Source organism: Xiphophorus couchianus, chromosome 24, assembly GCF_001444195.1.
Source record: "Xiphophorus couchianus chromosome 24, X_couchianus-1.0, whole genome shotgun sequence".
Taxonomy (NCBI): domain Eukaryota; kingdom Metazoa; phylum Chordata; class Actinopteri; order Cyprinodontiformes; family Poeciliidae; genus Xiphophorus; species Xiphophorus couchianus.
The window spans coordinates 18,512,223-18,537,278 of NC_040251.1; the positions used below are offsets into that span (position 1 = coordinate 18,512,223).

A 25,056-nucleotide genomic window follows, 5' to 3' on the forward strand; every position below is an offset into this window, starting at 1 on the left:
TGACCTTACAGTTTAGATGTTTCTCTACTAATGTCTAGTTTTCTTTGTGTTGGATTGCTGAAGGTTTTCTCTCTTCAACAGTTTTTCTTTAGGCGTTTTGCAGGATTTTAGTTTATTCTGCTGCTTCTGTTTATTTCTTCTACATTTGACTTCAAATGTTTCTACATTTTTCCCCAGAAACATTCAGCTCACATCACTCACAGAGTTTTTATAGAAAATGGAGATGTTTCTAGTTTATTAGTGTTAGTCATCATCTTCCTCCTCCAGCTCTTCCTCCTCCATCCTCCTCCCCAGGCTCCTGCGCCTCCTCATCCCTCTGGTCTCCTTCCTCTCCTCCAGCTCCGGCTCCTTCGTTTCCTCCTCTTCCTCCTCCTCCCCCGGCAGCTCCTCCTCCTCGCGGGCGCTGCAGCGGCTGCAGTGCCTCCTGAAGCCGCCCAGGACCTCGGAGCGGAACCAGCAGAAGGGGCAGGCGTAGCGGCCGGGCCGGTGGGCGGTGCGGGCGTGTTGCTGCAGCCGGCTGGGCAGGAAGAAGCTCTGGGGGCAGGAGCTGCAGCGGTACGGCCGCTCCACCTCGTGGTGGCGCTCTATGTGGGTCAGAACGAAGCCTGCAGGAAAGGGAGAGGATGAGACGACCCGGTTCTGATCCAGAGGCTGAAACATCTGGAAAAACATCCAAGCTGGCTAACCTTTCAGTTTGCTCTTCCAGTTGCAGACGAGGCAGACGAAGCGGTGGGAGACGGAGCCCACCCACCGCGCCGCCACCTCCATCTCCTCCTTCATCAGCTCCTCGCTCATCCCGGCGCCGTCCTCCTCCTCGGCCCGGCCCGTCTGCAGCTGCCGGCTCTTGGCCAGGGCGTGGCTGGCGTAACTCTTGGGGATCTCGTGTTTGCGAACGATGTGGCTGACGGAGACAGAGCGCTGCCTGTGGCTCCAGCCGCAGATCTTACAGTGGAACAGAACGCCGTCGAACGTCAGAACGTACTGCTTCTCTTCCTCACCGGCCTTCCTCTCACACTGCTCCTCCTCCTTACTCTTCCTCTTCCCCTCTTCCTCCTTGTTCTTCCTCTCCTCCTCATTCTTCTTTATCTCCTCTTCCTCCTCACTCTTCATCTTTCCCTCCTCTTTCTCCTCCTCGTTCTTCCTCTCCTCCTCATTCTTCTTTATCTCCTCTTCCTCCTCACTCTTCATCTTTCCCTCCTCTTTCTCACCCTGCTTCCTTTCAGCAGCTGCTTTCTCTCCATCTTCATCTTCACACTTCTTTTTATTTTCAGGGCTGTCCTCCTCTTCATCACTGCTCCTCTTTCTTTTCGGACCCTCCAGCTTTTCTTCATCCTTCCCTCCTTCCACCTCCTCTGCTTCCTGCCCCTCCTCTCCTCCTCCTCCTCCCTCTTCCTCCTTCTCCACCATGCAGTGCCGGGCGATGATGTGTTTGTACAGCTTGCTGAAGTCCTTACAGGTGTGGAAGCATTCAGAGCAGTGGAAGAGCCTCACGCTGCTCTGGTACATCAGGATGTTGCCAAGGCGACCCACGGCCACGTCATCCAGACACGTGGGGTGTGACGCCGCCAGGTGGGCCAGCTGCTGGGCGTGGCTCTTGGACAGGTGGCCGCAGTGAGAGCACCGGAGGTGGGCGGCCACCCCGCCGCCCGCCTCGCCCCGGGTGTGGATGAAGACGGACATGGTTGCTAGGAAACACCAGCAGAGAGGTATTATAACCACAAACTTCAATATTTAAGCAGAAATGACCAACACAGTTAAATTAAAGTCATTATTAGTATAAAATTCATTCATTCATAAGTAGGAGGTTTTGTTTTCAATCAGTGAGCACATTAAAGTAGCCTCAGTCCATATATGGTTCTTCCTGTACGTTAAAAGAACTGATTTAATCATTTTGTAGCTGAATTAACTCCTTTTTTATGGTTTATGTTTATTTTTCCATTAAATGAATCCCGGTGATGTGACTACAGTGTAATAACGGTACAGCACCAACGGAGCTAAGCTAACATGCTAACAGCCTTAAAACCATCCCTTTAAACACGGTTGTTACCCACCTCTCCGCGCTGCTGCCTCTATTTGTCTGCGTTGGACCATTGAAACCAGTATAGAGGACTAGTTGTCACTGGTTTGAAGTCAAATGTCTGTTATAACCAACCGAGGGTTACCTGATGCACTGCTGTATTTACTTCCTGCGCAGCCAATCACAGAACAGAACCCAAACATCGCGAGATCGCCAACGTCTTCTTCTGCTATAAGGTTTATTGGCAGCTTACAATCTTGGTGTATTACCGCCACCAACTGGACGGAGGTCTAACCACAAGTTTAACGTTTCTTATCTTCAATACCGTTATTTAATAAAATATAGTTAATAACTTAATTAAATTTTCTCGGCTAACTTTGTGTCCTTTAAATGCTTTATAAGTGCTTTAATTACACATGTATGTATCTGGGTTTTACTTCTACATTACTACTTTAGTTTATTACCTAATATTATTAGCTTTTTATATCTTTGTGTAACATGAGTGTGAGAATGTTGTTTGAACATTTTCCATAAAATTAATTAATCTAATACCATTTAAATTAAATAATTTTCAATAAAATTATTAAACTTGGAGAATTCTCCACTTTTCGCTGAGAATAGATTAAATATCTATTTCTTTCAGTCAAACTCAGATGAATAGAAAACAAGATGCCAAAAGCATAAAACCATTTTTAATTGGAAACAACAAATATTAAAATAATAAAAGCAGTTGGTCTGCAGCAGGATTTGAGTTTTATTTGTGTGTTTTAGTCAGATAAAAAGTTTGCAGCTGGAAACAGATTGTAAAGAATCCAACATTATTTGGAGTTTAGATATGATCATAAAACAAATTAATCTATTATTTTAAAGACACAGTTTGTTTCTATTTCTGTAAACTTTCGTTTCGTTTCTGTCTTTGTTTTGCACAAACCGACAGCGAGCTGTTACTAAATGGAGGCTTTTATTGTGAAGGGATGGAGGAGGAGAGAGAGCCAGAGGGAGGATTTGTGTTTTCATTCTGTCTTTACTTGGATTCACACACACACACACACACACGGAGTGAGGTGAACATGCTCTGCTTTAAAGGTGAGACTTCAGTGTGTTTTCTTTTCTTTCTGACAACGCAGCGCTGCGGCTAATGGAGGCAACAAAGTGCTGCTGCAGCGCTTTGAACTGCTGTTGCTATGGTTACCGCCATGATGCTCCTCAGAGTCGCGTCGGTTCTGGTGGCGGTCGGTCTGTGGGTTCTTCTCTCTGCTGCGTGTCAGCCGCCTCTGTGTGTGTTTGTGTGTTTAATGAGCGCCGGCCTGTCGAGGCAGGCCGAAATATCCCATTCAGCTTCACACACACACACCCACACACACACACACACACACACACAGAGCGGCTGCAGCTGCACAGGCAGAATCAACCTGGTTCTTCTCTAACTTTAGTTCTGATCTTAGTTTTTTCTCCAGAATCTGTTTTTGTTTCTGTCTTTTCCTCATTTTTTTATTTTCCTCTCCAGTTCCTGACAGCATAACTTTTCATCTTTGGTTCTCATGTATGAAGTTTTCTGCTTTTTCTGTTTCCTGCACTGCAAAAACACAAAATCCTACAAAGTATTTTGGTCCACTTTCTATTTCAGATGCTTATAGGAGTTTGATTTAGGTAAATATTTCTTTAATATTAATGAAAAAGTTCTAGTTTCACTGGTAGATTATTTTACTTATAGGAAAGTGTCTTATAAGTGAATATTTTGTTCTTATTTGAGTTATTTTGTATATTTTCATTCTCTAATGGCAGCTGATCATTTAGTTCATCTTTAATGCAATAATTTCTGCATCTACATTAAATGAAAGTTATAGAGGAACTTCGCTGCACAAATGGATCCAGGATTACTGTATTACTTTCCAGTAATATGGGAAAGTAAACAATAGAGATGGAGAAATTGGTAAATGACATCACTAACTTTAATTGGCAATGAAAACGGAGAATAAACTCAGTTTGTCTGTAATGTCTCTGTCTAAACTGGATTCAGTTAAACAGGGTCAGGAAAACTTTCTATGGAAGAAGAATCAGGTCAAAAACTGAAGGAAAGTTTTTTCTATCTCAGCGTTTTGAGTTTAGCTAAAATTGAAATCCATGTTTCTGCCTGGAACTTCCTGGAAGTTTTTGGTGAAGAGGTCGAAGAAAAGCAAAGTTTCTAGTTAACTTAGCGCAAATTTGTTTCTTTTAGTTTCTGCAACAAGAAAACTGTGGCACCAAATGTGGATCCAGTTACAGGAATCAGCCTTTATTCAATCAGTTGAGTTTATTTGTACAGTTCAGCAACATGGCAGCTCAAAGTGCTTTATATCATAAAAACATAAAAATAAAAAGTCATGAAAACGGCATATTGTCCCGTTAAAGTCCATCTTCCTGCTTCCTGTTGACTGCAGGACGTTTTACTGTAATTTCCTGTTTTTATCAGCTTATCATTGAAGTCATGACTGAGTGGAAATGGACTCAGCTGTAATAAAGCAGAAAAACAGAGTCTGACTTCCAGAAACTGGATTATCTTGTCAGTATGAGAGCAGACAGAACCGGCTAATGGACGGAGTCGAGTTCCTGTTGGTCAGACGATCCAATCAGCCAATAATCAAACCAATCAACTCGTCTGTCTCTCTGTTTGGTTTCTGTTCTGCTGCATTCGGCTCTGGGATGATTTAATGTTCGCCTGGACTTGTTTACTCTTCAGTGTCATTAAAAAATCACCTCACAGATCCTCAGTTTTCACTTTCAGGTTTAATCCTGATGGAATCTCACGCAACAGCAAGTTCAGCGTTTGTCTTTGTGCTGTTTTTACACGTCTGAGGAAGTTTTTTCTGGAGGTTTCTGCTCATATTTGCTGCTTTTTGAGCTGCAGAGTTGAAGCTTTTCTGTATTTGTGACGGTAAACTGAGCCTTTCTGGCTAAATAAGTAAATAAAAAACGGATTTTTATTGGTAAACATCCAGTAGTTTTGCTTCTTGTTCCTGTGTTTATCTATCATTGATGAAACATGATGAGAAAGTTCAGTTTCCAGTAGCAGTCAGTGTTGCAGGACGCCTCAGACTGATGGTATCATGCTAACATGCTAACAGATCAATATTTGTTCCACATTAGCATCCTGATGACATCATCAGCTGCTGATCCACATCCTTTGCTTTTGCTGTTTGGTTGTTTATTGGAAGATGCTGCAGTAGGGGATATGATGGGTAGACAGGGGTGTGAACACTTTTCTATGGGTTAGGGTTAGTTTATTAGGGTTTATTTATATGTATTGTTTCTGCTTTAGTTGAATTATTTTGTTGCTACTGTTAAACCTAAACTTACTTTAGTTTTTTTAGTTCAATAACTGTTTGACTAAACGGCTGATGGATGTTTTCAGGGTCTATTTTCAGCGGAGGATTAATCCATGTTTGAACTCGTCCTGCTGTCAGACGTTGTGTTGATGCTCTTCTTTCCTCCAGAGGAAAGGGGCTGCATGTCAGCGGCTCTAAGCTGCAGCTCACCTGGCTGATGCCGCCTTCTGGTTTGTGGAGGGTCAGAAATGAGGCGGGAACATGTGGAGGTGGAAACCTGTTGACTCTGACCATCTGCAGACCTGGATAATCCCTGTTAGCAGATTAAACCTGCAGAGCGCAGGCAGAGCGGAGGAGACGAAGGTTTGGGATGTTTGGTTTGTTCTGTGAAGGAATGAGAAGAAGCTGCAGAGTTTCACTCTAAATCTGGACGTTTATTGGTTGTTTTTTATCTGGAAACGTCGTCAGACATCTTGGAAATGTTTCTTTTAATCTGAAAAAACAAATTTATTTTCACTGTCGTGGGAAAGACTGCGATGAACTTTCTGGATTTACTCTGAAGAATCTCCTTTGGCCCATTTTCAGCTTCAACTGCTGAGATTAAAAGGTTGCTACATGCAGGACGACTGATTATTATCCTCTGCAAGATTAAAAGAGTTAAAGGCTTTTAATTTGAAATGCTACAGTTTTACATTTGATGTTTTTCTTCAACTTAAGTGGGAGAAATAAAAGTCTTTCTCCTGTTTTTTGAAACATTATTTTATGTGTTGCTAAGCTAACAGTGGATCTAGTTTGGTGCTGATATCATGAATCAGGGCTCATTCACCATCTAGCCAATCAGACAGGATGATTTCTTACGTTGACTGTCTGGGCGGCGAGGGGGCGGGGCCTGGAGCGTCGTCACACTGCTGGAACCGGGGACCCGATGAAGAGCGCGATGAGCTTCTTCCACGCAAGATGGCCGCCCTGCAGCCGAAAACAGAGGGCAGCCTGAGGCGGCGCCTGCTCAGCGCCAAGATCTACCAGCAGCAGAGCGCCATGTTGGGGCTGAACGCCAGGCCGGCGTCGCCTTCAGGTGACAGGAAGCCCCTCCCACCTCACCTTCAGGGAAACCCCTGGCACCTCCCACCGCGGCAGCATGTTCACCCTTCCCTCCCACTGGAGGCTCATGGGAAACTCTTCTTCTCCCCTGAGTCATGTGTGAAGAGTCAGACCTCGCCCCTGCAGGTGCCGCGCCCCTCTTGTCCCATCCTCAGCCATCGGCGCCGGACCAGTTCCTGCCCCCCGTCCCCAGAGCCCCGCCCCGGCTACGCCCTTCCTGCCCCCAACCTGTTGAGCGTCACAAACCCTCCAAAGGAACCAGAGGTGCCACCGCAGTACTGCTACCAGCCCACCAAGAGACGCAAGACCAGATTTCTTTGGTTCCGACTTCGCCAGGGGAACGGCTCAAAGCAGGAAGCCTTGTCAACCACACCGCTTCTCCAGAAAGGTACGACTCTCAGCCTGGACAATGTTCTCATTTTACACCAGTTTAGGAACCAGTATACTCCCATAAAACATTCACTACTTATTCTGGTTTCAGTTCATTGGATGCGACTACTTCTGCTAGCTTTGGTAATCAGGAGCGAGTATTGATGGTCTGAATCGTTCTGTCCCTTATCCAGTGTGAAGTTGTCCCAGTTTGGTCCCAACCAGCAAACCTTTTGGTCTTGGTTTGGTTCTGGATGTCCCTTTGGGTTTGGGTCTGATCTCAGGATCGTCTCATGACAGTACCTCTCTTACCTACTTCAGTGGGAAATCAGAATTTTGAAAGCTTGAAATTTTATTTTAAAGTTTGCTACATTGTCATGATTTCAGCAACGGTCTTGAAAACGGTCTCACACTGGTTTGGTCTTGGTCTCAGATTAGTTGCTGCCTTCCTCAAAGTCTTGGTCTGTGGCCAACTGGTCTTGACCACCAGTACCTGTCCGACCTCTTTTTCCCTCTGTGTTTGGATCCTTTTGTAGAAGATAACTTCATACTGAACCTCTGTTTGGTCAGTTTAACTCATCCTGAAACATTTGGTTTAAACTCACCAAACGTCTTGATCCAAACTTGTGGCAGCTGGTCTGACCTGAATCTGTTTGGTCTTCACAATGACCCAATAAAGATTCAGTTAAACTCCAATAAAGAAACGTCGTGATTGTCTTCTACAAAGTACTTTTAACTTTGACCTTTTTTCCCCTGTTTGTTCCCATTGATCCTTTTCTTTTGGGTAGACATCCCTTGAGCAACCTGTTCCCCTCCTCACCTGTGGGGGCGCTGCACCAAGAACTACTGAAGGAAACGACATGAAAACCTCTGAGCACAACTTCCTCCTGGAAACAAAAATGGAGGCATAAGATTTCAGTGGTTGTAGGATTTTCTCTCTTGACCACCAGCCATTTCTCCTGCTAGTGCGTTTGCTTGTATTTACCCAGAATGCCCTGCGCTGTAGCATGTTTCCTGCTTTTGGAGCGATTTGCTGTTCCCTTGTTCACATATTGAACCACACAGAGTTCACTTCAAGTGAACGATTACCTATTCTCACCTCCCTCTGAACTGGTGAGAATTCAGCCTTAAAACTCTCATTAAACCAGAGTCTAGAGCTAGAGTAGAAGGAACACTAGCTGCAGTTCTTACAGTTCAGGAAATAAAGTTTCCATTTTCTGTTATTCAAACTGTTTCAAAGCCATGAATATTTGATGCTGAGCAGATCGAGGTTCTTTAAATGAGGATTATCTGGGTTTTCCTCCGTTTGGCCCCTTTTACTTTTCTGTGTCTCAGCAGGAATCTCTGCTGCATTATTGATCACATGATCAGTGTTGACACTAAACTGCATCAAGTCTGCTGAAGGTTGGATCCGGAAATGTGTTTGGGTCAGAACCTGTAGCTCTGTGAACATTTCTCTCTCTCTCTCTCTCTCTCATCGTCTGATCAATAATGCGTCACAGATCCTGTTCTTCTCAGATAACTCGTAACACAACCAGCCACCTGTGTTTCTCCTAATGACCTCCTCTGTGTGTAATCTGCTCTGTGTGTATTTGTGTGCCTGGATTAGCAGCAGCTCCATATGCTAAGCTAAAGGCTAATTCCTGTTCCAGCAGATGAGCGGCCCGGCCCGTATGGCTGCAGCAGCTGCTGCCTGGCAGCTTCACCTCCTTGTTTTTCCGTCAGCCATGTTGACACTGGAAAAAAGTCGTTTCTCCCTAAAATCTCACTGCTGTCGTATTTTTCTACTTTTGCATCATTTCTTGCAGAATTGATCCAATTAAACCACATTTATGGATTTTAGAGCTTGAGCCGCTGCTTAACCGTTTTGTCTTTGTGTTAATAGTCACTCTGACACAGGAAACTAAATTTGTAATCACAATAAAAATCATTACCAACATGATTTTTTTACACGGGAAAATGTAAAGAAAACACAAAGTATTTTTGTTTTTATAACTAAGTTTTAATAAAAGGTGAAACCAAGAGACTTTTACTGAAAAGTCAACTTTTCTGCACCCAAATCAGCTTTTATTCTTTCATAAACTTGGCTAAATATAGCAAACGTTGTGAAACAAAGTGACCTAAATTCTGTTTTTATTACTGAAAATACATTTATTCAATCGAGCCCAAAAAAACAAACAAAAGAAAAGTAAATACTTTCCTTTTAATACAGCAACAAGCTAAATCTGCTACAGTGTATTAGAGTCATTGTAGGAGGAAAACAAAGTAGTAAATTTTTGCATAAAAACTCTTTTAAAATTTTGAGAGCAATTTCAGAAATTTTCTTCCAAAAACTTGATTAATCTCTAAATTTACTCCTTTTTTCTGTCTGATGCACCATCATAAAAAATCCCTTTCAAGTTTTAGATTTATAATAAATACCAGGCTATGTTTTTTGCTTAATTATAGGCTGTAGTTTTGTTTTTTTGAATCTTTTGAATCTACAATTTTGGCCACATGAGCAAAAGTTTGATCATTATTTCTTCCTGCTGCGTGTTAAGAGGGATCCCATCCATTTAGTAGAACGTTGGAACCGCTCCCATCTAAAATCTGATTTATCCAACATGTTTATTGACCATTTTAATATTTTACATGTGAACCAAACATAATTCTGTCACTTTCAGCATCTTTAAGAAACTTAGGAATATAAATAATAGATTTTTCTTTATTTCCTGAGGTTCTGACGGTTCTGATTGAGCCTCTTGCTACTAAATATAGCAGTGAGATAATTTGACCTACTTGGTGTCTAATTATTGAAACTAATTACAACAGAGGGAAGATGGAGATGAACAGACAGGGAGGCCGTCAGCCTTGAACACTGTAATTAGCTGCTCCACATTGTCGACACATTTACCAACTGGAACTGTCCCAGTTTGGCACTGGTGATGGAGGTGAACCCAATTAACCACTAAAACTAATTATGGAGGACGGAGCTGAAGGACGGGTCAGCTGCTGGTCCAACACTCAGAGTCTAAAGTTTTTATTTCAGAACCTTAAAGTCCAGTTTGGATCTGCTTCACCATCAGCTGAACAGGAAACACAAAACAATTTAGAGGTAAATATTTCTCCTCTTCAGAGACTTGGACTGGAAAACGTTACACCAAGACCAAGAGGTTTCTTTAAAGATTATAAAAACTCTTATTGGATCCATTTTAATCATCTGCAATCTGCAACGTCTGTGGAGAAACTGGACACGTTTCAGCTTTTACCACCTTGAAGCCTGGAGTAACATCAATACTGCAAATAAAACATGACGACAGACCAAAGGAAATGTAGAGATACAATATAATATCAAACAGATGGAAGCAAAAACAATATGAAGGACAAAACAACGAGGAAAAACAAAGAGTGAACAACAGGGAAATAAAGAGGAGACGTCAACCTCCTGAACTAAAGTAGAAAATGTTGCATTAAATATTTGATAGAATCTACATATCCCCAATAAACATGTTGAGACTTGGATTGAAAAAGGCATTAAAGCAACACAAACCCTCCAAACATCCAGCTGCTCTAAGATCTTCAGAGTGACAGAATAAAACATGAAGGATTCATAAAATGAGACATAATGAGGCCTTTTATCTCTCAGCTGATGCAGAACTCGGCTCATTATTTTCTGGGTTTCTGCGGATGGATTGTCCAGAACACAGAGAATAAAAGATAAAACGTTTCACAAACACACACTTCCCCTTCATCTTCAAAGCAACACGTTCCTGCAGCGGCTGCAGGTAACCTTCATCACCTGGTGACTCCTGAAGGGCGCAGCAGCGCTGGCGTCCTGCCAGCGTGGCAGGTGTGTGTGTGTGTGTGTGTGGAAGTGAGGGAGGGAGAAAGAGGCTGGGGGCGAACGAGAGAGGGAGAGAGAGAGGAGTGGGAGGAGAGCGGCGTCGCAGCGAGCGGAGCTGCATTACTGCAGCCGCAGGAGTGTGTGTGAGTGTGTGTGTGTGAGGCTGCGTGGCGTCGTCATGGTTCTGATCGGAGCGGCCATCAAATCCGTCCTCAGATTCCTGACCAGGACCACAGGTAGGAGACGCAGCCGTGACGATGAGGAGGAGCAGAAACTGGGTCAGTCAGGATCAATAGATATCAGTTATGGATCTATGAAGATGACCTCATATCATCCTGGTCTGTGATTGGCTGTCGGGTTTTTACATCGGACCAAACATAGTTGAGGTCGGCAGTTTGATCTGTGTTCAGATTTCTTTGTCTTATGAACTGAGAGTGACTGACAGTAGAGGTGATTGATTGATTGATTGATTGATCGGTTTATTGGTTCGTTCTCCTCATCCTCAGTGACTCCAACCAGAACTTCACTTTTTATGTTCGTATGTTTGGAAACATTTCATCTGTGGAGGTTCTGCTGTGCTGGGAGAACTGGACCCTCAGGAGATGTTCTGGACAGTACCAGAGCTTTTAATGGTTCCCAGTAGAAACAAGAGGCGATTGATCCATGATCACCCAATATTTGAACATTTTAATCGGTAATAACTAGATAGACACTTTATTAAATTCTGGTCCAACCTTCTTACATGGATCCTAAAAAACCCTGAACCTCGACTTGGTAAAATGACTTTAATGTTTTAAAATGTTTGTTTTCTCGTTAAAGTTTCTCATAAAATGCAGCAGAACTTCTGCTCTTGTGTTTTGAGGATCTAAAATGTCAGTAAATCCAAAGTAGATCTATGATAGAAACAATTAAAATCAAAAATATTTTATTCATCTCAAAGTGAAATTAAACAGAGCAGCTCCAACAATCTGCAACCTTGATCCGAGTTTTACAAAACACAGATAAATCATCGCATTTTGAGATGATTTAGTGGGGTCTCATTATTAGCACTGATGTGTTTATTGATTTGATCAAATAGCATAAATTCTCTCCAAATGATTTATTACTGTGTCTTAAGCATCATTTATGATTACCAGTGTTTTTCACACATGCTAAGCTACATGACTGATGGGCATTTTCACTTCTCCATAATGTGATATTTGATTTGATCTTTCTAATCTTACTTACTTACAAAGTATATAAACGTTAATCTTCTTTACTTGTAATAATCTTTTGCTGAAAACTCATGAATTCACCGAGTCCTGGCGCCGTTTCTCCTTCGCCGTTCGTTCCTCATCAGAACGATAAAATTAAAAGTTTAGATTTTATCGTTGTTTTTACAGTGAAATCAAATAAATAAAACTGTCCAGCTGAATGTGATCATCATGGCGGAGAGGACCGCTTTCTGAAAGCGTGACATCAGGTGTCAAAGGTCAATACTTGGTTTTGCAGAGTCAGACTTATTGTGTCGTCTCCAGATGAACAGAAACATTTTCTGGACCCAATGCAGAAGTCGGTTTGTTGTGTTTATGGACCATAAATCTTGTTTTACACGCGTTTGATTATTCAGTATTTGCCTTCGGTCCTGATTGAGTTTATTCATGTTGCAAATAAAACCAAAATGTTTCAGGATGTCACATCCTGTCACCATTTAAATGGTCGTCTGTTTTTATGTGCCAGAGTTCTGGCTCCGATTTACAGAAAACTGAGAGTTGAATGGGACATCTGTCCACACATCTGTCCACTGAATCCCCCTGAAAGTCAGACGGCCTTTCCTTCAAATTAAAAGCCCCTGAAGCTGAGAACCAGGGTCACCTTGACGGCTGCTGAGAGCTGCAACTTCCATCATCAACCGTCTCGGTGTGAGAGGAAATCTGCTGAAACGAGATTAAACACAGAAAGCCTCTCACTGATTATTCTGTCTCTGTCTTTGTCTTTGTCTCTGCAGCAGGGGACAGGGACAGCAAATGGTCCGTTCACTACAGTACCCAGAAGCCTCCGCAGGGTCTGCGCTTCATTCCTGGGAAACGGCGGTCGGGCAGCGCTGATGACCTGCGAGGTGAGATGAATACTGAGGTAGTCTGACCAGATGGAGAGGAGAGACGAGAAAAAGGACAAAGAGAGAAAGAGACAAAACTACAGACTGTTGGTTGAAGATAAGGGAGTTTCTGTCTCACAGTTTAGAGCAGAAGGATTTATAAAACCATTAAATATGTATTAAAATCAACTAAAGTCAAATTAAAACAGAGACTGACCTTCAGAAAGTCTGGAGCATCACTGACCACTTTAACAGGTTTAGTCTTTCTGCTTTGAATTAAAATAAAATGTTTTTTCTGCTTTACAGTCCAGAGGAATAAATTGATTGGTTTTAGTTTTCTCTCCCCTGAAGCTTTGATTCAGATTTTATGATCTTTAAAGGTATTGATCTGCAGACATGTGAGAGAAGAAATGAATGTTGCAGTTGGACTGCAGTGGCGCTCTGCTGCAGCACTGATCTGCTGCAGCACTGCTCTGCTGCAGACTGCATCGCAGCTGCAGCAGCTGCAGCAGCTGCAGCACTGCTCCTCTTCACAGCCAGCAGTGGCAGATCTACCTGCTGATTGGCTCTTCCTTTTCTTTCTGTCTGTCCACAGCTTACAACGGGCTGACTCAGCATGACCGCTTCAAGCCCCGCCCACCAAGCCCCACCTTTGCTCCATTGTGTGGTCTGGACCAATCAGAGGGCGGCGCTCACAGAGGCTGGCGGAGCAGAGGCAGAGCGATGGTGAGATGGTGACTCATGAATATTAATGAGGCTGAAACGACCGCAGGGGAACGGCGGCCTAATGAGTCATGAAGCGATGACTACACACTGCAGATTATAATCCTGCAGGGATTATTTCATAGGAAGCCTCATAAACAGAAACACATCCATTAGTTATTCATCCAGACTTCAGGCCCGGTTCTGCAGCCAACAGGATTCTGTTATCAGTTACACATCTTGACTCATTCTGGTTCTGCTTTCACATTATTTCATTTTAAAGGTTTGATATTCTGATTTAACCCTTAATTTACTCTGCAGCTATGAAGATGTTTGACTTCTGCTGCCACCTGCTGGTCAAACTCAGGCATTGCCACTGTTCTTCCACCATCATGCTGCATCCAGAAAACTCTAATCGTTTGTTTTGTCCTCTTTCTCTCACTCATCTCTTCCTCTCAGAGGTCCAGAGTCTTGGACTTTTTCTCTCAGTCTTGTTTTTCAGTTTGTTTCAAGTTTTCATTTTGGAGGAGAAAGGTAAACAGAGACCAAACTTCCTAAAGTTAGTTTAGATAGTCTCCTGTACCCTTAGCTCCCTGCTAGTCGACATTTAAACCCTGAAGCAGAAAACTGGATTCAAACTGTTCCTAGTTGATCTTGGGTTTAAATTAATCCTTGTTTCTTTTCAGTCTTCAGCGTCTTCAGATGAAGATGAGAAGTTCTTCCTCCCCAACACGCGACCCATGACCCCACTGGTCCTGAATCCCATCAGTCTCACTTCCAGCTGGGATGATGGATCCGACACGGAGCCTCTTCAGCGCCTTCCAACGCCGGAGGAGAAGATGAGGCAGCAGGCGGAGGCCGTCGCCGCTGATATAGTTCCCATCAACGTAACGGGTACAGAGACCAGAACCTGGCAGTACCGTTGAATTAGCAACCAGTTCAGATCATACGCCACTTCAGCTTCACTTTTGAACATTAAGTAGGAAAAAACACATTTGTTTTAGCTAATACCACAATTTATTTTACCTTTAACTCGTTTCTTAATTCCTCAATCCAACCAAAGACTATAGATTTTTTTTTTTACCACAAAAAAGTTATTATCAAGCTTGGAGACATGGAGACACCAGGACAAACAACCATGTAGCAACCAGGTTGCAAGGCAACAGTCCTAACAATTGTGCAACCCTTTAATGTGACAAAGTCGTTTTATTTATTAAGTCGAATCATTTATTTCTTAGACCAAAGTGAAGATGAAGTTGGAATGAGAACTGTAAAATAATTTTTCAAAAGTTTATCCCAAAAAGATTCTGGGATCTTCAACCAAAGTAAAGATTTTTTATTCCTAAACCAAACCAGTTATTCTTGAGTCCTAAAAGCAACAAGTAGTCCATCATCTTAAAGAAGCAGCTGTTCTGTAATAGTTTGATTTATTCAGAATAACAAAGTATTCTGATTTGTTTGTAATCTGTTGCCTAAACTCCAAAGATGGAGTAATTTGTAATTTCTTGTTTATTTGCCTTTAAGGTGAGAGTTTTGACCGACAGGCCAGTTTTCGGAGAACAATCTCTAATGGCGACTCATTAAATCGAAGACCTCATAAACTGAGCCGTCGTAAAACCGTTTCTGTGATATCAGACGATGTCATCCCCAAGCCTTCGGCTCCAGTGAATCTGCCTGGCCAGTACTCAACAGTGGGTCGACTTCCTTCCTCATCCTCCTCCTCACATCAGCAAAAGAGCATGGAGGAGGTGATGGAGGAGAGTCAAAGGGGCAGAAAGGAGGGACCGTCTACCTCCAGGAGAATCAGAGCCCCAAAGGGTGAAGTCATGTCCAGCCTCATGGCCTCCCTCACCTCCTCACCAAATGTTGGCAAACAGCCCAACTCCTGTCACTCGTCTTCCTCTGAGATCGACAGCCTCCCCCGTATTCCTACCAACTCCTCTCTGAGCTCGGAGGTCAGCTTTAACAGCACCACCTACAGGACACTCAGTGCTTCCTCATCTTACAGCCAGGTCAGTCCAAGGAAAAGTAGTGCCACACTGAATTAACCACAGCCAAGTTAAAGATTGTCTCTTTTCTTGTCGTTTTCTCTGCAGTCGCAGGATCAGCAAGGTTTCCCAAGTGATTTCCAGCCGCTGTTGCCCTATGACTCCAATACCAGAGTTATACCCCAGTCTCCTTCTTCCTCATCGTCTTGTTTTCCTTCTTCTCCTGTCAACTCCTGCATCTCTGACACCCCCAGCCAATTGCAATCGGAGTGGTCTTATCCCAGTGATGGGCCTTTAAATGTCGGCTCCTCTCACTACCTCTCCTCTTCAAGCATCGCTGATTCTGTGTCTCAGTTTAGTTACCATGCTCTGGCTGATCAGACCATGACCCAGGAAAATACCCAGAACTTCTCTGATGGTGACTCCTGTAGTGGGGAAAGCTGGAGCTACAGACCTCTTTCCCCTGCCTCCAGCATCCACAGCGGTTTCACTCAGGACACAAGATGTGTCTCTGAAGAAGGCTGGAACTGTGAACCCCTTCTTTCTTCTGGTCGCTCCACCCCTCTCTGCATTGACAACACCTCCCTTTGTTCAGAGAAGATGTCTTCATCTCCCTTGCTGAACCGGGAGAAAAGGAAGTCCAGCACTTCAGCGTTCTACTCTCGCTCTATGACACGCAGCATCTCCCTACGCAAGTCCAAGCGCCCACCTCCCCCACCGCTGCGCTCCGACTCTTTGAGGCGTCGGCCAGGTCGCAGCAAAGCCTCTCGTTCAACAACCAGCCCACGTCCTGACCGGAGCCCCCGTGTGGATCGCAGCAGCTTGCATACGCCTAAATCATCTCCTCAGACCTTCCCTGACCCCTGGGTGCCCCGGAGTAATGCAAAACGCCGTCAGAGTGGTCTGAACTGCGGGACAGTCACAACCTTTGAGCCTTTAAGTCCAAACTCGCAAAAGGCAACTACCACTGACTCCGACCCTTCCAGTGCCAACCCAATGAGCCCCAAACACTGCCAAGCGCTTAACCCTGGATATCCAAGTTCAGAGGATAAAGACCTGAAACTCTCTCTCAACCATCAACCCGACTCCTCTGTTGCTGGGCTTCAGCGCCTTGCCTCTCCATCCAGTGGTTACTCCAGCCAGTCCAACACTCCCAGTCCTGGTACTCCAGTCTCTTCCCCCCAGAATCCTTCCTCTCCTCTTACAGCAAGCCCAGGAGCATTTTCCCTTCCTCCAACCTCCCCTTTCTTTACTTCATGCTCTTCAACCTCACCATTTTCCCCCACAGCCTCTTCCCTCTCCAGGACCAGGTCTCGAGGAAAAGAGAAGCCAAGGCCTCCAGTGCCACAGAGGAAGTCATCACTTCTCTCTTCCTCATTTTCCTCCTCCTCCTCTCTCTCCTCCTACACCTCATCTGACTCCTTAGCCAGGCAATCACTTCTCACTGGAATACCTCCTCCTCCACCTCCTCCTCCTCCACTTCCACAGTCCACTCCCCCTGCTTCCAAGTTCTGCCCTCCAACTCCTGATCTTCCTCCTCCTCCTCCTCCTCCTCCACTCCCACAGTACACCTTTCCAGTCCCTGAGTTTTGCCTTCATGCTTCTTGTCTTCCACATCCTCCTCCTCCTCCTCCACCTCCTCTTCCACAGTCTTCTCCTACAATCCCTGGATTCTGCCTCCCTATATCTCCAGCTATCACTTCTATCCCTCCACCTCCTGTACAGTCTTCCTCTTCTTCTCCTCCTTCACCACTTAAAACTCCTTCAAAGCCTGAATTTTGCTTCCATGTTCCTCCGTCTCTTACCAAGCCTCCTCCATTTCCCAATGGTCTCCCAGCTCTATCTCTACATCCTCCCCCTCCTCTACCTATCCCGACCCGGCCTCCTCCTCCTCCCTACTCCTATGCTGTGAGGCAGACTTTGCATCACTCTCTGGCCTCCACAGTACCATCCCACTTTGATCCTTTGTCACTCTGCCAACCTTCTCAACCATCTTTTGAATTATCTGACACAGCTGACTCTCCTCCTCTGCCACCTTCACCTCCATCTCCTGCTCTCCCTGAACCTTCCTCCTTTTCTTTTCTCCCATCAAGTTTGGGCACATCTCCAAGGCCCCACTCTCATCTGATCACCGCTCAAGCGTTGCAGCGTGTCAAGCTCCGCTCGGTCAAAAATCAGGCAGTACTGCAAACTGAACATGACCCAACTGACAGCCAACTTCACCCTGAAGTTAGAGCTAACAGAAGCCAAAGGGAAAAGACTCAACAGGACTGTGATGTGTTAAATGAGTCATTTCTTAATTGTCTGGCCAATGCTGATGCAGAGGTGTCTGGAGCAAAACAAGCTACCTGGAACACAAATCCATTAATAGTCAGTACTGAAGTAAAACAGTCAGAACTTTATTGCAAAGACCCAATAAAAAGTGAGAGCAGGATTTCCACTGCAGAGTCAGGTGAAGCAAAGATTCAAAGACAACAAGGCAGCTCAGTTAGTCAGAAAGACCATGACGTTAAGTTTAGCAAAGAAATCACACAAAATGTCCGAGTCAATGGGCAACAGAATAAAGATTCTGACATGTGTCCCCCTGTGGCGAGTGTAAATGTCTCCAGTCCTGACAGTCCGTGGGTAAAAATGTGTCCTGATGATGGTGACACATATTGTATGAATAATAATATCCAGAATCCTCAATTAGAGCAACTTTCCTCAGAAGCAGACTTTGCAAAGCATATAAAATGTTTGAGAGAAAATAAGACCAGCATAACAGAAAAGATAAACGAATATGAAAGAAATGAAAAGAATAAATCAGAAATACAAAATAAGACTGATGTGAAAAACAATAATACGGATCTTCGGTCAAGCAACCCAAGGAAGCTGTACTCCCCAGAGAAACCTGTTCCCCCTAAGAAGCCTGATCTGGGCATTCTGGGTCCCTTGACATCCCCAAAGCCTAGAAGAGGGCCAGGAGGGCCCAATAGCCCTGGGCGTATCACAGAGTCCTTTCCTAGACATAACGCTTCAGATTCCTTTAACACACAGTCCCATACATGTTCATCTAGCAACATGCCATTGCCAAAGCACTTGACAGTCAACTCTGACAATTCAGAAATACCAGGATGCTTGATGAAGTCAAGAAACTCACCTGTCAGTTCTCCTCAAAGGCAGAAGCCACAGATTTTCCACAAGAAGCCAGATCCTTCGTTGACCTCTCCCAAAACATCCAAACACACTGGAGAGAAACTCAACTGGACTTCAGCAACCGGTGATACTTTAGAAACTCAGACCACAATGGAAACCAGAAGCACCTTAGAAACTACAGCTGGTAATACTTACAACAAATCCTGCAGCTCATCACAAATGGTTGATGCCTATGAGACCCATCACTCTTCAGGGTCCCCATTAATGGGGATGGGCCCCTCAGGAGCCCGTAAAACCACTTCTACCTGGACAGAGGCAATTCAGCCTGCGGTGGCTGAGCCTGGTTTTGGTAGGATAATTGGGACAAGGCAGCAGGATGAGGAGATTACCAACCACAGGAGGTTTATGAAGTCCTCACTTGCTGAAGATGAGGAAGAGGAGGAGGAGGAAGATAGACTGGAAGAGAAGGAGAGGAAGAAAACAGTCATGATGATGATGATGACGTCATCCAACAAAAAAGGTAAATCCAGGAGGGTGAGGAAGAGGCGGCCAGGCCGACATTTGTTGATAATGTCCCAAAATATGGAGCCCTCTCCCTCATCGTCATCGTCATCTTCCTCATCTTCTTCATCATCATCTTCATCATCATCAGAAGATGAACCAGATGTGATAAAAGAAAGGATCAGCAGGCGAAGGAAATTCAAAGTGTGCAACCAAGAGACAAGTGACTCTGAAAGCTCGTACACTCTGATTGGTCAGAGCAGGATTTCCCTCAGCAGTTTGCTGTCAACTGAGAGCCTGCAGGGGGAGCTATCACTGCCAGACCTCCTGATCAAAGAACCAGATGAAGAGGAGGAGGAACCAGGAAAGGAAGAGCCCCAGCAGAAAGATGATGAGGCCAAGGAGGCCAGCAGGTCTTCAGATGGTGAGTTGCAGACATTTTGGTTACAGTGACGTTGAGGCGATGGTGGATTCTTCAGGTTGTTCTCATCAGAGCCTTGAAAAGTTGAACTTTTCAGATACAGTAGAAGTAATGAATTTATAGAATTTATAGAATTATGACCAACTTCCAAGGTTGACAGGACATAATATTGGATGTGTGTACTTTCTTAGTTTTGCACTGTAGGACTAGTATAATCTAAAACAGCAGCAGTGGAGTCACACAGTAAGAGTACATTCTTAGTAGTGACCCTAAAATCAGTCATCATAATTGGGTTCCTGTCATCATCCAGTGACAGGTTTAGCAAACTGCTTTAGTCTTCAGGTTTTCAGTGTCCATGAACCAAGTGGCAGAGAGCCTGTAGTCATTTATCAACTTGTCCTGTTTGGACATGTGGATTTATCAAAAACGTTTGTATAGGATCCCATGATTAACTCAACCTGGAAGCTCTTCAGCTGCCCTCACTGTTGAAATGAACTGAAAATCTGTCATTTGTTGTGTCTAAATGTTCTAGTTTTGAAGTTTTTTCTGATATGATACACTGTTGGAAAACCTGGAGATCAATTGGTTGTTCTTATCAAGTCTATTTTAGACTTAATGAAACAGAATTGATAATAATTTGTTTTTCAGACGATGTGTTCGTCAACGTTTCGGCGGATCAGATGTTGATCTCTGGTCGTCCTCGAACTACAGAGGATCTGTTCACCATCATCCACAGGTAGTCTTCAGTTGATACTGAGTTCTGGTGTTCTAACAACTGACAATGCACATCCTCACATCTGCTTGATCCCTTCCTCTGCCTCTGGAGCAGTGCAGTATGGGAAGGCACCGCATGAACGTGTCGGTAACCAAGTTGCAGGTAAACCTTCAAACTGGGCAGTAAATATGTAGATGGTGCAGTTCCAAGTCCTGATTCCTGTAACCTAGCACCTGTTGTTGCGCAACACCCCCCCCCTCCTTTCTGTCTCTACTCTCTCACTCTCGTACTTCCTCTTCTGAGAGGGGAGATGTGCTACCAGCTCTCCGTCTAACGGGTCCGTTGAGTTTCCTAAATCTGCTGGGATTTACCCTGTCCAGAACTGAAGTAAACTCTGTTTAAGCTGGTTTCGAGAGACGATTCGCCTGGTTATCTGACGGCCTACATCCAGGTGTCCCACCCTTCTTCCCCCTGTGAATTAGCCAGACTGAGCAGCCTACAGCCAACTAGTTTCACAGAGCACACCTGTTAACGGTCGCTCGTTCTCTATTTTGCAACTTGCATTTGTTATTGAACCAGGTAGGTTTTAGTGACTCGGGCGAGTCCCAAGGATGAGGTTTTAAATATGGGCTACCAGCAACCTAAAAACATTTTCCACTTTTTCCTCTCCAGAATCAAACATCACAGCTATTTTACAACCATCAAAGAACTTTAAGGTGACTCATTAACTGAATGTCCACAACATCTTTAGATTTTCTTTATGCTAAATATTTTATTAGTAAGGCATTTTTGCAAGGGTCAGTACAGCTTAATTCAGTAGCAGAAATAATCAAATAAGTAAAATCAATCATCTAGTCTATCTTTCCCTACTGCTGACACTGAGTACTAAAAAAGGGAACCTTTGAGAGAGACGGACGGAGTTTGGCGTTTCGAACCCCAGACCTGGCTTGATGATGAAGAAGGTGTGGCAGCAGGAGGAAGATGTTGATCGGCGAAGGCCAGGATCTCCGCAGGTCTGATGAGCTTCTTCTCCGCATGGATGCTGAGGTCACACAGGACTTGGTGCTGGCAGGAAAAAAGGCACCAGTTCTTCTTCCTTGTCTTTGTCTTCATCTTTGTCTTTGGGGTCAGAACCCAGCTGATGAGAGAAGTGCGATTCGAAGCCACAGGTTGTGGGCCAGACGGGTTGGTCTCCATGTGCAGGACAGTCTCCGGCTCTGTGGCCCCGGCTCTTCTTCAGCTGCAGAGTTCTTTGTCCATCTCGATCTTGGCTCGAAGCTGCCCGGAGGATCCAATGAACGGTTCCTCTTTTGCACCCACCTTATATAGGGTTTATCTGTCTGCTTAGACAGATGATCTCATATCCGTCACTGTCTTAAGAGACATCATGTCATGATGTCTGTGCCAATGTCTCAGGGCTGCTCAACCTCCTGTTTCCATATAAGGTGCTGATCATCTCTGCTCTCCTGTTAGTTCCCCTTTTTCCCTTCCTGTCACCTTTCACCTACCATCTACCTCCAACATATCAGTGATGTTTAATTGCAGTTTTACAACCTTTTACACCATTTCAAGTTCAATGTCAAAATCACATTTATATCACATTTATTTTCTTTAGCTTCTCTGATTTAGCATTCATTTATAATTTTATAACTATAACTTATTAATTATATTTATTATAATCTTAATGTGAGTTATTACAGATGTTTTTCTGAAAAGAAACCAAGAATAATCCATGATTCTAATTATTTACTACTAAAGTTACAGTTACTTGTTTTTCTTGTAAGTGTTCTCACAAATGTAAGTGTATTATTACAATTAAACCAATATTAATATAAGTATTTTACTTTGAATCTTATCCAATTACTAATAATGTTTAGATTTCATTCTTTAAAACTTTCATGCTTTAAACTAAGAAATAGTCTCAGCTATTTTTATAAATCTGCAGGCTGGAAACTTCCTCTTTTTCCAGGAAACCTGCTTTTCCTGTTTTATGAATCTCTCTGACTGACTATGATTTCTTATGATTAGATAGAAAAAAGTAGAATTAAAGCAAAGTTTGCATGAGACAAAAACAACACACACAACTAGATTTATTTTATTGACACTTAAGTCTACTGTTGGGCCTTGATGTCACTTGAGTGATTAATTTTAAAGATAATTTTATTTATTATTACTGTTAAACTAAAATCTCCAGCATGGGGAAGTGGGATGAGCTCGGATTTTCTTGACACACCGTAAAGTGAAATCAACCCTTGTTACCTAAATATGTGCATCTATAACCTCTCTGCTTGGAGGTCCATCTGTCTCCTATCTTGTTTCCTTGCTGCTTTCATTCCCTCTGACCCTCTGACCCTTACCCTCTAGTTAGGTTTCAACAGCTTTCCTCCCACAGACCTGTCCCTTTAAATCTAGTTGGCTGAAGCAGGTTAAACTCATTAAGAGGCACTTGATGTGATTTGGATGTTTGGTCCAGTCACAGCTGTGAAAAGTACTTGGCCAAATCAAAAACTCCTCAAACTGACCAGACCCAAGGCTCTAACTGATGCTTCTTGTCTAATTTTCTCAGATCGAAGAGAAAGATGCTTGGAAGAAAAGACTTTGGAGAAGTCCCTCTGTCCTCCTCTTCGTCCTCCTCCTCTTCCCCTCTGGAGACTCCCACTGACCCCTGTCTGACCCGGGCAGCAGGGTTCAGGAACCCCAGGTCAGCCAGAAGTGAGAGTTTCAAGGCTCTCCTGCTGAGGAAGGGCAGTCGAGTCGAGGCGTCTTCCAGGATCTCGGCGGTGGAGCGACTTTGTGTCGGTCAGTTTCCGCCTCCTGCTGACCCTCAGAAGATGCCTCCTCCTCCCCTGACCTCTGACCCGTTGGATGATGGGAGGTCCAGCAGCTTTCTGTCTGTGAACGCCCCTCCTTTATCTCCCTGTGAGCTCTCCATGATGTTTGGCTGGAGGCGCCGGGATCTGATGCTGCTCACCTCTTCCTCGCCTGTCCTCGTCTTCTCCTCCTCTCACATGCGACCTCGCTCCCTCACTCCCCCCTGCTCCAGCAGCCGACGGTTCGCCGGACGCTGCCGCCTCTTCGCCGCCCCCATGACCGCCATCTTGGAAGGGGAAGATGAGGAGGAAGATGGGGAGATTTTAGTTGGAAGAGAATCCAATCTGAGCATGGTTGAGGCTTCTTAACCGACACGTTTACAGACAAAAGCAGCTCTGAAGTGTGTGGATCTACCTGGACTGACTTTGGCTTAGCTGATTGGACCCAAGCTTCCCACATAAGCCTAATTCCAGCCCTTATGGGTCCCCTCATGACCATGGACTGAATTCCTCCAGAACTTAAACTCATTAGCCATGTTTCCATTAAGTATTGCATTAGAAAATGTTGATGGAAACAGTCAAATTCTCCAATCCACTGGTGGAGCTGAGCCTTACCAGAGGCACCAAACCAGAAACATTTAAAGTCCATGCTAGCTAAAAGCCTCTACTTCCTGTTTATTACAGCCATGCGTAGCGTCGACCTGGTTGATGGAAACACATCAAACTTGCATCGTCTTTTTTGCGACATGTGAAAAGTTCACTCAAAATTCTCCTGACGGATGGAAACATCTAATGTTCAATTTCATTTCTTTACTGTCATTGATTGTTTTGCACTTTCTGGTGAAAATTTTGTTTCCTGACAGGAGATTTTTCTAACTTTAACAAAATTCTGATTCATTTTTTCTCATAAAGTTTCTAGGTTTTTTTTGTAATTATGATTGATAACTTAGTTATATTTGAAAACTTACCAGTAAAGCAGTGGCTAACTGACAGTTAGCTTGCAGGACAGCGAGTGCAAAGGCTTCGCAGTATGACCATTTACCATTTAACACACTCAAAGCAATACTCTAAATATTTTACAAATGTAACTTTGCCTCTACAATCCTGTGAATTTGATGTAAATGGTGAGAAACCCAGTTCTCAGTCGGACTCTTCTCTAGGAACTCTGTTTAAACGTTGGACTTTATCTACCTGATTTACTTTTTGATATCGTTTGCAGTTTCCACTGAAGTTAGTTTCACTTTTTTCAGATTTTACTACTGGATGTTTCTCTTATCTAGTGATGATGTCACACTTTGAAATCCACAGTTTCATCTCCAGATGTGCAGTTTATCCATGAGATAACAGGTTCGCCAACATTACTCCTGAACTTTTCTTGTTTACAGTATAAAAGTACAAAGCTGCACAAAGTCAACAACAATCTTTAAATACCCATATTTAATAACCTGGAGTCAGGTAGAAACCTATTGACTGTAAAGGTTTTATTTCTCTACACTTGGAGACATAACTCATATTTACTATGAATGTTTAGTCTTTTTATACATCATGTTTCTAACAGTTACTCTGAACTCCACTATAACTTTGTTTGGATTAGGAAAAAAACATATTTTTAAGTGAATTTAAGTGTTTCTGGTTTTATTTTTGTTTCTTACAGGTTGAGATATTTCTTAACCTGCTTTCCTCTGTTGTCAAGACGACTGAAATGAACGCGGTAATATTTGTTTTCTGTAAATAACTCTGGTTGGCTCTAATTTCTTATCTTGTTTTCATGTTTTTACCTGATTTCGTATTTGTAGCATCTCAATAAGTAAAAGTCTGTTTGACTCTCCAGAACTAGAGGAAGTAGAAAAAAGACATTTAATGGCTAAGAGGATGTTTGCTGTTCAGTTTGGGGATCCGTTTGTTTCCTCAGTGTGAATGTAAAAGCAGGTCGGATGTAATAAATGTTAAATAATAAAACAGTTTAGAAAGGAAGAAGCACTGTGAAGTAATTTAAAGAGAAGGGAACTGAATGTGTTTAGAAAGAAGAGTTTATATGTAAGAAGACATATTACTGAAGCAATAAAGAAAAAACTCTGGATTCGTCTCATCA

At 43.6% G+C, this 25,056-nt stretch overlaps 2 protein-coding genes across 6 annotated transcripts; one reads left to right on the forward strand and one right to left on the reverse strand.

Moving 5' to 3' along the window:
• Nucleotides 1–94: 94 nt before the first annotated feature.
• On the reverse strand, nucleotides 95–1,506 carry LOC114141202 (chromosome alignment-maintaining phosphoprotein 1-like). The gene is made up of 3 exons (XM_028011684.1): nucleotides 1,314–1,506; nucleotides 687–1,235; nucleotides 95–605 (listed from the first exon to the last, which is right to left on the reverse strand). Exons 1-3 carry the CDS (start codon nucleotides 1,504–1,506, stop codon nucleotides 244–246), a joined length of 1,104 nt encoding a protein of 367 aa, XP_027867485.1. The 3' UTR covers nucleotides 95–243.
• nhsl1a (NHS-like 1a) lies at nucleotides 1,151–25,056 on the forward strand. Of its 5 annotated transcripts, XM_028010447.1 has the most exons (9): nucleotides 3,045–3,103; nucleotides 12,603–12,713; nucleotides 13,288–13,418; nucleotides 14,081–14,288; nucleotides 14,919–15,406; nucleotides 15,491–19,442; nucleotides 20,088–20,175; nucleotides 20,269–20,316; nucleotides 22,721–22,831. In XM_028010447.1, the coding sequence occupies exons 1-8, from the start codon at nucleotides 3,088–3,090 to the stop codon at nucleotides 20,291–20,293; spliced, it is 5,019 nt and encodes a 1,672-aa protein (XP_027866248.1). In that variant the 5' UTR covers nucleotides 3,045–3,087; the 3' UTR covers nucleotides 20,294–20,316; nucleotides 22,721–22,831. The 5 variants fall into 5 exon arrangements, with proteins under 5 accessions (XP_027866247.1, XP_027866248.1, XP_027866244.1 ...); XM_028010446.1 differs by lacking the exons at nucleotides 3,045–3,103; nucleotides 20,269–20,316 and adding an exon at nucleotides 1,151–1,706 and having other exon boundaries at nucleotides 22,721–25,056; XM_028010443.1 differs by lacking the exon at nucleotides 20,269–20,316 and having other exon boundaries at nucleotides 3,046–3,103; nucleotides 22,721–25,056.